This window comes from Boleophthalmus pectinirostris, unplaced genomic scaffold, assembly GCF_026225935.1.
Source record: "Boleophthalmus pectinirostris isolate CB_2022bp ecotype Guang Dong unplaced genomic scaffold, ASM2622593v1 HiC_scaffold_18, whole genome shotgun sequence".
NCBI classification, from domain to species: domain Eukaryota; kingdom Metazoa; phylum Chordata; class Actinopteri; order Gobiiformes; family Gobiidae; genus Boleophthalmus; species Boleophthalmus pectinirostris.
Genome location: NW_026571133.1, coordinates 28,946,737 through 28,960,155, shown reverse-complemented (window position 1 = coordinate 28,960,155; position 13,419 = coordinate 28,946,737). Strand labels below are relative to the sequence as shown.

Below are 13,419 nucleotides of genomic sequence, written 5' to 3'. Positions count from 1 at the left end.
TGTCTTCTATATGCAGGTCAGAGTAGTGACACCCAGGCCAGGTTGTGATTGTAAAAGTATCTGCAATGTTGTAATATATTTAAAGTCATAAATTATATTAAATTGTATTACATTTATATTGTCATAAATATATTATCATAAATTATATTAAATATTGTCACAATAAATAGTGAATAAAAATAACTACACACCTCTTACAATGATTTAAAGTGTTAATCTTCTGAAATTATCAGATGATGTTACAGCATCTACCCCTGCAGGCTTTACCCTCGATGTGTTCCCAAATTAAAAAGCAGCCTGTAGCCTGTAACTACCCCCCTAAACATGGCTGTTGTGTCAGCACTCTTTTTATTAGTCGTCCTTATTTGATAACAGCAGGCAGCAGGCTAAATCTGAGCTGACTAGAAACCATGCTCCCTACTATGATGCCCTTTTCTCTGCCTCACACACTCACAGTTCCTGTAAAGGTTATTGGAGGCGTCCAATGAGATTGATGTATGGAGGCATGAGGCGCTCACAAGCTCGTCTTATCCTCACTCGTCTTCATCTGCTGTTGCTCCTGACAGCACACGGAGCACAGAGCATGAGAGATGGATGGATGGCTTTTTTCTACAGCCTGTACTTTATCAGTAGCACACAACTGTAACCTCCGAATGCCTTGTTTTAGTTAAGACTATGATTGGAAGGATTTTGTGTTAGTTAACAGGGACTATGGGAAAGCAACTCAGATTAACTCAGGGTATAAATGTGCACTGTGAAAATTTTCTGGTGGGGGCTCCACCACATGCTTGTCTTCTTAAAGGTGTTATGGCTTTGCCTGGAATGTTCTACAGTATGACATTAAACTTATTGTGCATTTGTTTTTTACGGATGCCTTGTGAGCAGACTTGCCTCTCCACTCACACCTGCAACTTGGCAAGCAGGACCCTTTAATTGAAAAATTGGGATTTTGAAACTAATTACCCAGACTGGAGGTTGTGAAACCTTGGCTAAACTGACTTGTAATAAGAAATAAATGCTCTTGTAAAGCTATGTTTAACATCTCAGAGAAAACAAAATCCCCACTCAAAAGTAACAAAGGGTGTGATAAATGAGAAATAACTACAACAAGGACTTAAACTTTATGACCCTTACTGATGACCCTCTATGTTGTATTTACATTGACAAAATTGTTATTCATTCAACATTCTACGTTATATAATCCATTTTATTAACACTATCTCTCTACCCTTAAACAAAGCAGTCATTTTGCAGGAACAGAGAAGGCACATGTGGTGACTAAGCTAAGGGCCATAATGAGGTATAGCACTGATGAAGTACACTGTAGTGCTCTTGAAAAGATCAACATCGCCTTCACTAACCTTGCATTTCACTTGAACTGTCATTAGCAAATCAAAAGCAGATTAATTAATCACAGGTTCACTGGCGAGTGCATTACCTTAAGTGACTATTGTAATATAACTTGAAGAGAAATCACTGATGATTCTTCATTTTGACATGGGAATGAACGCTTTACTGGTTCCAGAAGTGCTGATGCTGTCACCGAGGGAGAGAAGAGAGGTACAAAATGCCCTCAGTAAGTGCTCTATTACAGCATTAATTCTGCTCCAAATGGAGCTCTTCACCAGCGGTCAACACTTAGTTGTCACCTCCTCATTTTTTAAACCTTACAGCTCCTGCGCCCAGCCCCTTTCTCCTCTTCCATTCTGCTGCAAATCACTTCCCATTTGCAAAGAGAAGGTCTTGGACTTTGTAAGGACGATGATGTCACACATATGGACTTATTCACTGTGAAAACTTTCTTCAGCTAATCGGGAGAGAGATGTTGCTCTATATAGCCTATGAATATGTGAACCCATGGCTGTGGACTTCCGTACCATGCTGACTCTACCCATAGTTTGAATAGTCAAATGTCAAATGCTCAAACTTAGAATAGCTTACTGTAAACTGTAGACTATTAAGAACTGTTAACAGTAGCATTTGGGTGGGTGATTTAGGCCCCTGACCCTTATTATTTAAGAATGTCCCATTTTTCATTAATGCCACATGCCTTATACATATTCATTATACAGTGTTTTTTTATTTATTATTATTATGACTTTATGGGTGTACTGTCTTTCAGGGCTGTAATACCTATTAACAATAAATTCATTCATTCATTCGTTGTTGCTTGAAATCGTAATCGTCATTTAGAATTAAAAAATCATCAATAAGTATTATTATTATTTAGTTTTTATTTTTTTGTTTACAAAAGTAAAAGTTACAAATATAAAGTTAAAATCTTACCTTATGCTGGTTTTCTTTGCTTTTCTTCGGCCTTATTACCCTTTGGGTTACAACTTAAAAATGTTACTGCCTCCCATTTCTGTACTAATAGTATCCCCTGCTGGCAACAAAAGGAAAAATAAACTGAAATGTTAAAAAAGATACATTTTGTTACTCAAAAATATGTGGAAAACCTACCACTCGATTTAGGAAGAAAGTATAATCAAAATGATTGATACGCACATTATTACAATTGTGTAGGCCTATTTGTTTGTTACAGACTATAAAACAATGCGCCCCTTTACCACCAGAGGTCAGTACAGACACACACAATAGCCTCAGTCATTTTTGTGAGATATATTTTGTTGTCTTAGAACATTTCTAATTGGTAAATTTTGCTGACCAAGAAGGTCGACCAGGTCAGAACGTCAATGAAACAGCAGATTCTGCCCTGCATGTTCTTCACTTTGATTATGACACCACTAAGCTAGGCCTATATCTGATCTAATGGTAAACTAAATAAATAGCTTCTTATATTTACTTTTATAGATTTTTTCCCCACTAGTTCGGTCACATTGGTGAAGGAAACATACCAAAAGGAAATCGAGTTCATAAAAAGAAGAAAAAAGACAGCACTCGCGTAAATACCGCAGTCACCATGGTGAACACGCGCATGACATAGCAAGCGCTTGACCAAATGTGGTAGCAAGAAGTCAAATGAACGGCAAATGTTGCAAATGTGTTGTCATAGGGCTAAAAAAAAAAAAAAAAAAAAAAAAGAAAACACCTGAGACTGGGATACCACTGTACACTAAACTCCTCCGAGCTAAAAGTTAGAGAATAAAGTAAAATAAAGATAAATATGACATTAATGTAAGCACATTAATGTTAGCACGCTCTATGATAAAATAAGTAGGCTTAACCAATAAATCACTCTTAGTATTTCTGTAGGGCAATCATTATCTTTACGCAAAAAATGTCCAATTTAAGCAAAGGGGACGCTCAGTGGATGCGCGCACCTGACGTACCACACGTCACGCATTACCCGGGCGCAAAGTTTTGTTGTTGAGACACACTTGAACATTTTTAGTAAGCCTAGTCTGTGTTCACTCGCTATTTTAAACGTAACTCCGCGTCAAAGAGAAAAAGTTAAACCTTCCTGGACACAGAAGTAGTTGGGACGCTGTGCTTCAAAGTGGGAACTTTTTTAGTCTTCCCTAATTCTGCTGCGATACAAACTTTGAAAGCCATGCGATCAAAGCTGTATGTTTTAGCACAGATGCACAACACGGGATGAAGCCACAAACCATTCTGATTTGTCCGTTTGGAAAGGTTTTCGTCAGACCACAAGAGGTAAGCTAATGCACCACTAGCCTATCAACTTGACAGCAAAGGTCACCTGGATCTACCTGAGTAGAGCTGAATTAGATACTCACTTTCTGCATGAAATAAAACAAGCCTAAAAGTAGGTATAAGTTATTTATTTTGGTTTATTTCATGTAGCTGAAGCTTTTTGAAGGCAATTGATATTTATCACCTTTCTATTAACATTATTTTCAGCAATGAGTGGACAGGGCTGTCAGCTCCTCATCTCTCCTTGTAATGTGTCTCCATCTATAAGTCTGATTAAGGGCCACCAGTCTCAGACGATCAGATTTCCCATCACCTCACAAAGGACCAGTCAGAGTCCAAACTCAAGTACTGACAAACTACACAAGCTAAGTGGAAACTCAGCAACCACTGTACAAAGCCATACTCCTCTATCTTCACTGAGTCTGAGACGACAGGTGTTGACCAATGGGAGAAATGCTGCTGTGCCACACACCTCAGTACAAGATGAGAGGACTTATTATAAAGGTATGTAAAACCAGATCCATTTTGTTATCACTGTATACAGTTACATTAATATTAATATCTTTGAATGATATGTAATGACACCATTGATTCAAATACGTTTTAAGGCACTACTAAAGGTAAGTATAATAGTAATATACCTGTTTTGTTTTGAGCTGTTTATACATTAATAAATAACTAAGAAAAAAACTAGCTCTGAATTTTTGACTGAAGAAAAAAGAAGGGAGGAGAAAACTCATTAGTGTTTAACAGAGCATAAAGTGTCTGTGCCGTGTTTCTGAGGGAAAGTCCACAGAGTCATGAAGGTTAGGCCAGTGATTTAAAGGAAAATAAACTGTGAATGCTTTAAAGCTGTAACTTAAATTATCTTACATAGTTATTTTTCTGAAAATATATCTGATGTTCTGCAAAGGTTAATTACAAAGTTTATGAAATAGTAAAAAGAACCTAACCAAGACACTCTTTTGTCTTTTAGTCTTAGGAAGTAATAATACAATAATCATGTAATCTGATGAATTTATGAGATATTCGAATTTACACTAAAATCAATCATATGACTCTGCCTTAGCAGGTGTTTCTGTTTCTGGACCTTCTATGCAAGTGTTTGGTCATCCAGCTAGTGCCATTCTGACAGCAGCCCCACCTTTAATCTCCAGTCAAGCCTACCCTGATCCTCATCCCCCACTTTATCCTCCAGGTGTCCCTGCTCCTCACAGCGATGCCAGGTGAGAACCACAATTATGGCACTTCTAAACCATTCTATAAGAACTTCAATCTCTCACTAACATTCATCTTCACAATGTGTTGCAGATCATTATTTTCAAGAGAGTCACTGGCATCAACCACCCTGAGCCAGTTTGAAACACAGTCTGTGTTCAGCAGCAGACATGACTGGCCATATGGCTACCGTGTCCTGCCTCCACTGGGTCCTGCGGCGAGCTCCACCCAGGTCACCTCCGAGGGCAATGAGCAGATCAGCCATCCCCCCGAAACAGCCCTGTCTGGCACCACTATATCAGGTGGTACAAGCACCTCCGCCTCCTTGCCTTCATACTTGTTCGCTGTGGACATTACAAGCCCTAAGCAGCCATGCTCAAAGAAGCGCGCCCTCTCTATTTCACCCTTGTCAGATGTCATGGGTATTGACTTCAACTCAATCATACGCACCTCGCCCACCTCTCTAGTGGCTTATATCAATGGAGCCCGGAGCTCTCCTTCGTCACACCCCACTCTGTCACCTGCTCATTCTGACAGTTATGGTCATTTTCTGGGTGTAAGAGGTTGTTCTATCCCCCAGACACAACCATACATTAACACAACACAAGGCTCTTCTCAGGCGGTCACCAAAAACAATGAACACAACCAAATTCATAACCTTGAATTAGGAAGCGGCCTTGAGAGCCAAATGGCCAACATGATGGTTGAACAAAACTGTTTATCTGATACAGAAGGCACACAAAGTATGAGCCATACCAGCCCAAACTTGATGCCATTTCGGGCTGTGAATCCGGCACATGTCATGATCCATGAACCTGAAACTCCAATCGGGCCGCCTCCACCTTATCATTCCCATCAATATTTTTATAGGCGACACCATAAACAATACTCAGACTGCTATATGCAGAATCCAGCGGCTCCTTTCAGACATGTTGTGAGCTTCTTACCCCAGGTGCCCATGCTGGAGGAAGAGGAGGGTGAGGTGGAGGAGTATGGTGGGCACATGTGCAGGTGGATGGAGTGCAGTGCCATCTATAATCAGAAAGATGAGCTGGTGAAACACATAGAGAAACTCCATGTGGACCAGCGTAAGGCTGAAGACTTCACGTGCTACTGGGAGGGATGCCCACGCAAGCACAAGCCCTTTAATGCCAGATACAAGCTGCTGATCCATATGAGGGTCCATTCAGGGGAGAGACCTAACAAGTGCACGGTACAAAACACACAATTCTGTCTGCTTAGGCTATAGTTCTTTATTGCATGCCATTATAAAAGTATCTATCATCATCTATATTTTGTGCCAATTCCATTGATAGCATTGAGCCTCTGCTGCTGTTTTTGTTTTGTTGCAGCTCAACAAATAAAATGACCTCGCACTAGTTGTGAACTCATTAAGCAGACCCACCTTATTCTTTTCTTCTTGAGTTAACTAATTTAACAAAACAAAGTTTACTTTAATTTATTTTATGTTTTAGTTGATTTGACTTTTGCTATCTTTTTTCTCAGTGCTCACCTGTCAACAAGCATGCAAATTTCCTTCATGTCTAACAGTTGATCTCATAAATGCTTAAGTGCATTGTAATAGAAATGTCTGAAAGTTCTGTTGCATTTACCATTTTCTATCCATTTGAAATGTCTGAATGTGAGTATGTATGAAGGCTTTCAAAGCAGGCGCATGTCAAAAGCTTACTTGTGTTCTTAGTGCTCCATTGAAGTTCTCATTATCCAGCTAAAGCCTTTCACACCAGCGGCTACAGAAAAAAGGCCTCTTACTGTGCCAATGCCTTCAAGTTTTCAGCCAACGGGGACTCATTTGAATATTCATAATTTTCCTATTCTTTAATAAGACAGTCTATTATAACTATGTACCTTTATCCTTTATTCAGTTACTACATTAGCACAAACAAGATGTAGCTCTTCAGATTATAGCACGGCAACTTGTCTGTGTTGACTCTGGCTGCCAGCAGCAGGGGTCTGACAGACTTGGCCATGGTTCTGGAAAGGTGATGGCCTCAAATCTGGCTCTTTGTCTGACTGTTTCTTTGGCCCAAAATCTTGCCATCTCATCAAGGGATTATTTATTGTTTATTTTATATAATGTGACTAAATGTTGAAACACAATTTACTTAATTGTTTGTGCCAAAATTAGCTTTAAACTAGCGTAAAGAAGTATCCTTCATGTAACTGCTTTTGGCATGTCAATTATTAACGTGGGCATACCTGCAGCCGACCTTTTGTACCAAAATACTTAGTTGCCAGTTGGAGTTAACTCTGTTGCCATGGCACCACGGTAGTAGTTGTTGGATGCGTCTGTCAGGCATATCTAATAATTAGCACACATCTGGGGTCAGGAGGTAGAAGTGACACTGCATTCCCAAGAGGCATTTGTCTTTATTCAGTATTTATGGCACACAAGTTTTAATAGTCAACAGACAAAGAAACAGCTCATTATGCATTTAACATTTTGCTACAACACTGCTTTACAGGTCAGGAGGGCAGTTTGTTTTTCACCAAGCACATCTACTGTATTTAAAAAGCATCTTGTTATACAGAAGAACATCAATTTAATATTTTGCTTTAACATCATAACATGTTTTTTTTTTTTAATATATGAGGATGTCTCGTCAGGTAACCCCATCCAGAGAACAATGAGGTGTCTCTTGTTACAGAGTAAAGATAAGGCAGGCCCAGACTTGTACCTGTCAATCCACAATCTCTAACCATGATTGAAGCATCTGTGACCACGTGCCTATTAACTCTCATACAATCAACAGTACTATTTAATCTTTATTAATCATACAGGGAGCTTATGACAGCCTTCTTTAGCAAAGTCTGAATTGTGTGCTTTCTGTTTTTCTTTAAAGGTCCTATATTACACAAAATTTATGTTTTGTGTAATATAATATGAGCTTTAACCCATTTTTACCAGTTGATTTGTGTTTTTTTTCATTCACACATGTTTGAGTAACCCTTTATTCTTAGCCTGTCTATATCTTCAAAGCTCAAAATGCTCTGTTCCACCTTGGGATGTCATGAACCGGTAATTGTCAAGTAAGCAGCTGCCTTTATCTTTAGTTCAGTAGAGATTGCAATTCCAGAGCTGGAATCATCCAGATGAAGGTGTATGAAGTTTAAAAACACAGTAGAGCAGTTTCTGTATTTCCACATGACATCACAGGATGGAACAGAGTGCTTTCCGTTTGAGAGAAGACCTCAGCCTAAATATGCAGGGTTTCATGTGTGAATGAAACAAAAAACAATTCCAGATATGTTCCTGATGAGGAAACATGAGATTATAGTGCAGTATAGGCCCTTCAATAGGAATAGTTAATTTTTTTCTAATATAATTTTATAAATGTTCAATGGCATTGCACCACTATCCTTTTTCTATAGGAAACATATTACTCAATACTTTGTGAAGTCTGTACCATAGTAGGGTTGCCAATGCTGACACTAGATTGGTGTGGAAATGTCAGTCAATCATAATCCAAAATTTCCTGTCACTGAAATCATGACGTTATTGGTATGTGGAATGCAAAGGAATGTGAAAAGTGGATTATTAATGAGAAGTGAAACTATGTGATGGAGTTAGCTCCCATGACTTATAAATCAGTATGTGAGGAATCTGTTCTGGGAGGAAGAATAACATTATCGGACATGGTCTGTGTGTTAAGACATTCCTGACCCCCTGTGAACAAAACCCAGAGCAAAGTCATAACCATCCATCTGTGAACAGATGATTTATAACCCACTATGTTTTATGAAGAAATCATTATTGTGATTGTAATGTTGGCTTGTATCTGAAGTGGATTAAAACTAGTACTATACAGTGCTGTTACTAAGTGGTGCAGTCAAATTATGCAGTGTATGAACATTGACCCCTTCTGGTGGTACTGACAATTACTAGCATAGTCAATTATCTTGGCTATATTAACTTTATAGCATTACGTTTTACAGACATTTTCACTTAGATTGTGCTTGCTATTATTTAATTGTCAGTTACTAATACTACACTATTCTCTGATTTATTATAATAATGGGTGAATTAATATGTCAATATTTTTGGAGTATCCCCATAACAATAATCAGACGATATAATGCCAAACAGAAATGTGCATGTCTTAGTTGTATTAGTGCAGATTTAAGTATCAGTTCATTCTATTTTTACCTCTTATGCTGCTCTTTTTGCAGCATGTTGAGATTTTTTATTACAATTTATACACCAGACATTGAAATATCATTCATAACATTGCTTATAATTCTATGTATTGCTCACCTCTATTTTATTGTAAAGACTTATTTTAGAGTAAACATCCAATATCAAAATGTTTTATTTTGTTCAATTCATATAGTGAAGAATAGTGTCTAATAGCCTCATAACACTGTGTTTGTGTGCCTGCAGTTTGAAGGGTGTAAGAAGGCGTTTTCTCGGCTTGAAAACCTGAAGATCCATCTCAGGAGCCACACTGGAGAGAAACCCTATGTCTGTCAACACCCAGGCTGCAACAAGGCTTTCAGTAACTCCAGTGATCGAGCCAAGCACCAGCGCACTCACCTGGACACAGTGAGTCACACACTCGAAAACTTTTCATGATTGGAAAAAAAATCATGTAATGATTGGAATGTTTTAATCTTTGTCATGTTGTGCATTTGTGGTTGTTCAGAAGCCTTATGCATGTAATGTGCCAGGTTGTGCAAAGAGATACACTGACCCAAGCTCTTTGAGAAAACACATCAAATCTCACTCAATAAAGGAGCAGCAGCTACGCAAGAAGGTGATCCATTTAACACTATACAAAACCCTTACTTTCCAACACCCCCTTTAACATTTTTACAGCAACATGTATGACACTTCATTTTAATTTGATTTATTTATTTATTTATTATTTAACCATGTTGTAATTTTTTTTTAAAGTATTTTACTTAATTAATGTAAAGCTTTATTACCAACTCTAATGTGGTAAATTTATATCCATGTACGTAATTGCCACTTAAGGCAAATATATTAAAAGTTTCATATCAGAGTGTGGCAGCTTTTTCTTACACAGGTTTATGTCGCCATAGATACAGACAAAGGAGATTGTTACTAAAAAAGGACATTTTACACAATCTCTCACATCAACAGCTTCTCTTATTAAAAAACTTAAACACATCTGTGTATTGAAATTGTATCTAACTCTATGAGGCTTATTGTGCTGGGATGTTTGCCAGGGCTACCCAGATTTTAATTCTTACTGTTTTACACAATGTCGGTGTGTAGAATTAATTAGTTTAGTTACACAAAAGAAGAAGGACTTTGTGTCATGGAACCTGAGATACACAGTATGTATGTTATTTAAAAAAAAATAATAATAATAATATGGCTATTTTAGACATACACATATTCTCGGTAAAGATCAATAGAAATCAATTAATGGCTGAATGTATAAGAGAGTCATGGTCAATATACTGTCTGTCAATGCAAGTTTTCATCTCATATGTGTGGGAGGAATAAGGAGGCCTGTAGAATATTTTTACAACAGATCCCTACAGGCTACTCACAGCAGTGATAGTAAGATAGTAAACCTATTTTATCTTTATGAATATTTCCACAAAACATTTATGCCAAGACATGCTTGTGTTGGTAATGTCTTTGTATAATATTTTTAGATGAAATCATCTGTTGATACTGGCCAGGATCTATTGATAGACTGTTTAACCATCCAGCCCCTCCAGCACAGCCTCTCACCCTCGATGAAGAAGGACATCAGGCTGCATCTGCCCTCAGGCTCTTGTCACAGCACAGTCTCTGGTTTGTCCCAACTCATTATGTACATCTGTTAGCTTTAGCATTAGCTTTTATAGTGGACAGCCCTCAAGTTTCATACCTATTTCTTAGCTGCCCCACAGGGACAAAACTCACCTGGCAATTCCCACCTGCTGTCGCTGAACTCCTTACCAGATAATTACAGGTATGCGCCTCATTGTGTCTGAACCATTTGGCACCAGGCACAAGCTCAGAGTATAACCAGAAAAAATGTATCCCTTTCGAGTTAGTGAAATTAAGTGTTATAATAATCAGCAATTATAGTTGACCATGGCTAGCAAGGCTTTTATATTCATTCAGCTTTCTATTCTCTTTTTGGTACAGTCTTGTGCCCTGCCTTTTGATTGCTTAAATATTGGTTGTCATGGCTGCATAGTTATAACCTTATTATTAAAAGCTGATTTTTTTTACCTCTACTTTTTAAAATTGCGGAATGTGGGCTGATGAATGGCACACATTTAAACCAATCTGATCACGTAATATCTACCAAAAGAAGCATTAACTTCACTCCTCTTGTGCATCTGGTTCACCAATGTTCCTACTTGAAATACTCTGTAATTTCACCTGTTATTTGTAAGAATGTTTGATTTAAATACCATACTGCATTTGCCACAGAAAATGACACATTTGCCTGCTCTGCCCACTAAGAAACTTGTCTTTATGCACACACACATCAAAGCTTGTGATAAAGGATTTCTTGGTTGTGAGCAGCCAGATGCTTACAGCTCCTCACTGGCCGCGATTGTTCTCATATCAGCAGTGGGCCAAAGCTTTCGCAGCAGGATTCTGGGTTGACAATCAGCTTGTGAAAGAAGACATTGCCTTGCCTCATTGCTCTCAACCACTGGTCTTTAATGGATGCTATAGCCACCGTCAAGAGCAGCTAAAGAATTCAATAAGTGAATCATAAACTCTAAAAATAATTCAAGTACATGAGAAAAAGAAAAATGCTATAATTCATTGTAATGAAATTATTGTTGTCCTTATACAGTCAAGTAATAATAATATTTAACTCTGAGATTAAATTACTTTTGTTTTTGAATGCATGGCTGACATATATGGACACTAGTGGAACTAAGAAGCTCAAAGTAAATGTGTTAAAAACACTGAACATTTGCGTGTATGCCATCTATTGAATGTCAACTGCAAAGTGGTGTAAGGATTGTGTAAAGCCTACTATACACCCTCTTTGTTCTTTTACTCTCTTTTACTTTAATTTACCTCCACAGGTTGCATAAATTCTACATCTGTATCAGTGAACTAGAAGCATTTGTATTTGTTGTATTGGTTCATGAGGACTAGATTTTTAATACTGTTAACATTTGTGTAAAATCTCTCAGGTTTGTTGATCGCTCCCTTCATCAGCTCTTTCCTGAAGATCAGAGTGGCCCCTCCACCTGCTGCGCACTTCCTCCCACTGGGACAGCCCTACACACCAGTAAGGATCTGAAAAAGTCCTGCCTGACTCCCAGTTCACTGAATCACAAACCAGGTACGCACAGCAGCCACTGTCTCTAAGGAACGTGCAGTACAGAGTGAGGGAGAGAATTTTGAGGAAAATTAAGTTTACAAGTGTGATTTTCACATCTTTATTAGACTATTAGAAACTGTGTGGGTGGTTTGACAATCTGTTTGAACAGATTTTCTCACATTCATGGCAAAATGGATCTTTATGATATGAGGTGGTTGCAGAATATATAGATCTTCACTTACCAAAAACCTGTTGCTTATTTTCACTCAAGACTTAACAGCAACAGCAAGAAAAAACTGCTTGATGAAAAATGTATTTAATTTGATTGTACAGAAGTTCAGTTCACAAAGTTTTCAGATAAAACTAAATTTTGGCATGTCCCTTGTTACATTTATAAAGGGTAAATGTCTTTTATTCGCCAGAACTTGCAGAGCAGATGAACCTGTTGTCTTGTTCTTCACAATATGAGGACATGGCAGCACACACCAGACTGAGTCACCTGATGCAAGTTGATGCCTTTTCTCTTGAGGTCAATAATCCCATTGGGGTTGGAGCAGTCCTTTCTAACAACATTGGAAATTGAAGTGAATTCTATATTTAACAGTTCTTACAAGTGCATGATGTAAGTAAGTGTCCGTCACTGGTTTGTCTCATGAAAAGTATTATTGCATTGCCTGTATGTTCCACTGTATGGTATAAACAAATCTTTCTTCTATTTATTCAATTACAGTTGCTTTTATTGCCAAAACATAGTTTCATCTCCATGGACAAAAGTGACATAGTGCCCCTTTAAAGATTTGTCAATTTTTGTTTTGTTCATGTTGTATTGAAGTAATTTTGATATAAATTGTACTGAAAACATATTTGGCTCTGTGTTAACAGCCTATCTAAATGTTTGTAAATGCACTTGATTGTGCTGAATGATGATGATCCACTTGTGTTTAATTAAAGTTATGACTAAGCTCTGTATGTTGTTTACTGTCTCAATTTCAGCTAACACTTTGACTTATCTTGAGACATGTTGGAACTTATTCTTCAAGACAATAAACGCTCTGCAGTAACAGTTTTTTTCTTAGAACTATGGCTTTGTAACTATAGTAACATGACAGCCTGACAATATACCTCCACACAAGCATGCTAACTTCATGAGACCTTTAACACAAATACTGATGCTATGTAAAAGACATTTGTAAACAGCAGTATGAGCCTGCAAATGGTCATTACTCTTGTCAAGGTTATCAAATTATCAAATGACGGGTAATGATTTCAAGGTTAATAATTAGTTTTATTTATTAGTTTCAGGACA

General features: G+C 37.7%; 1 protein-coding gene across 7 annotated transcripts; it reads left to right on the top strand.

Moving 5' to 3' along the window:
* Window positions 1–3,301: 3,301 nt before the first annotated feature.
* On the top strand, window positions 3,302–12,976 carry glis3 (GLIS family zinc finger 3). Of its 7 annotated transcripts, none has more exons than XM_055153770.1 (11): window positions 3,302–3,460; window positions 3,545–3,618; window positions 3,826–4,122; window positions 4,688–4,844; window positions 4,930–6,049; window positions 9,239–9,400; window positions 9,501–9,611; window positions 10,486–10,627; window positions 10,715–10,787; window positions 11,983–12,134; window positions 12,536–12,976. In XM_055153770.1, the coding sequence occupies exons 3-11, from the start codon at window positions 3,828–3,830 to the stop codon at window positions 12,694–12,696; spliced, it is 2,373 nt and encodes a 790-aa protein (XP_055009745.1). In that variant the 5' UTR covers window positions 3,302–3,460; window positions 3,545–3,618; window positions 3,826–3,827; the 3' UTR covers window positions 12,697–12,976. The 7 variants fall into 7 exon arrangements, with proteins under 7 accessions (XP_055009745.1, XP_055009744.1, XP_055009743.1 ...); XM_055153769.1 differs by having other exon boundaries at window positions 3,545–3,730; XM_055153768.1 differs by having other exon boundaries at window positions 3,302–3,618; window positions 12,536–12,735; window positions 12,844–12,934.
* The last annotated feature ends 443 nt before the right edge of the window (window positions 12,977–13,419 follow it).

Excerpts from the sequence above, each read along its gene's own strand:
- glis3 (XM_055153770.1), top strand. The coding sequence starts at position 3,828 with ATGAGTGGACAGGGCTGTCAGCTCCTCATCTCTCCTTGTAATGTGTCT. Across the intron at positions 9,401-9,500 it reads AGCGCACTCACCTGGACACA|AAGCCTTATGCATGTAATGT; the intron begins GTGAGTCACACA and ends GTGGTTGTTCAG. Across the intron at positions 10,628-10,714 it reads TTGTCACAGCACAGTCTCTG|CTGCCCCACAGGGACAAAAC; the intron begins GTTTGTCCCAAC and ends CCTATTTCTTAG.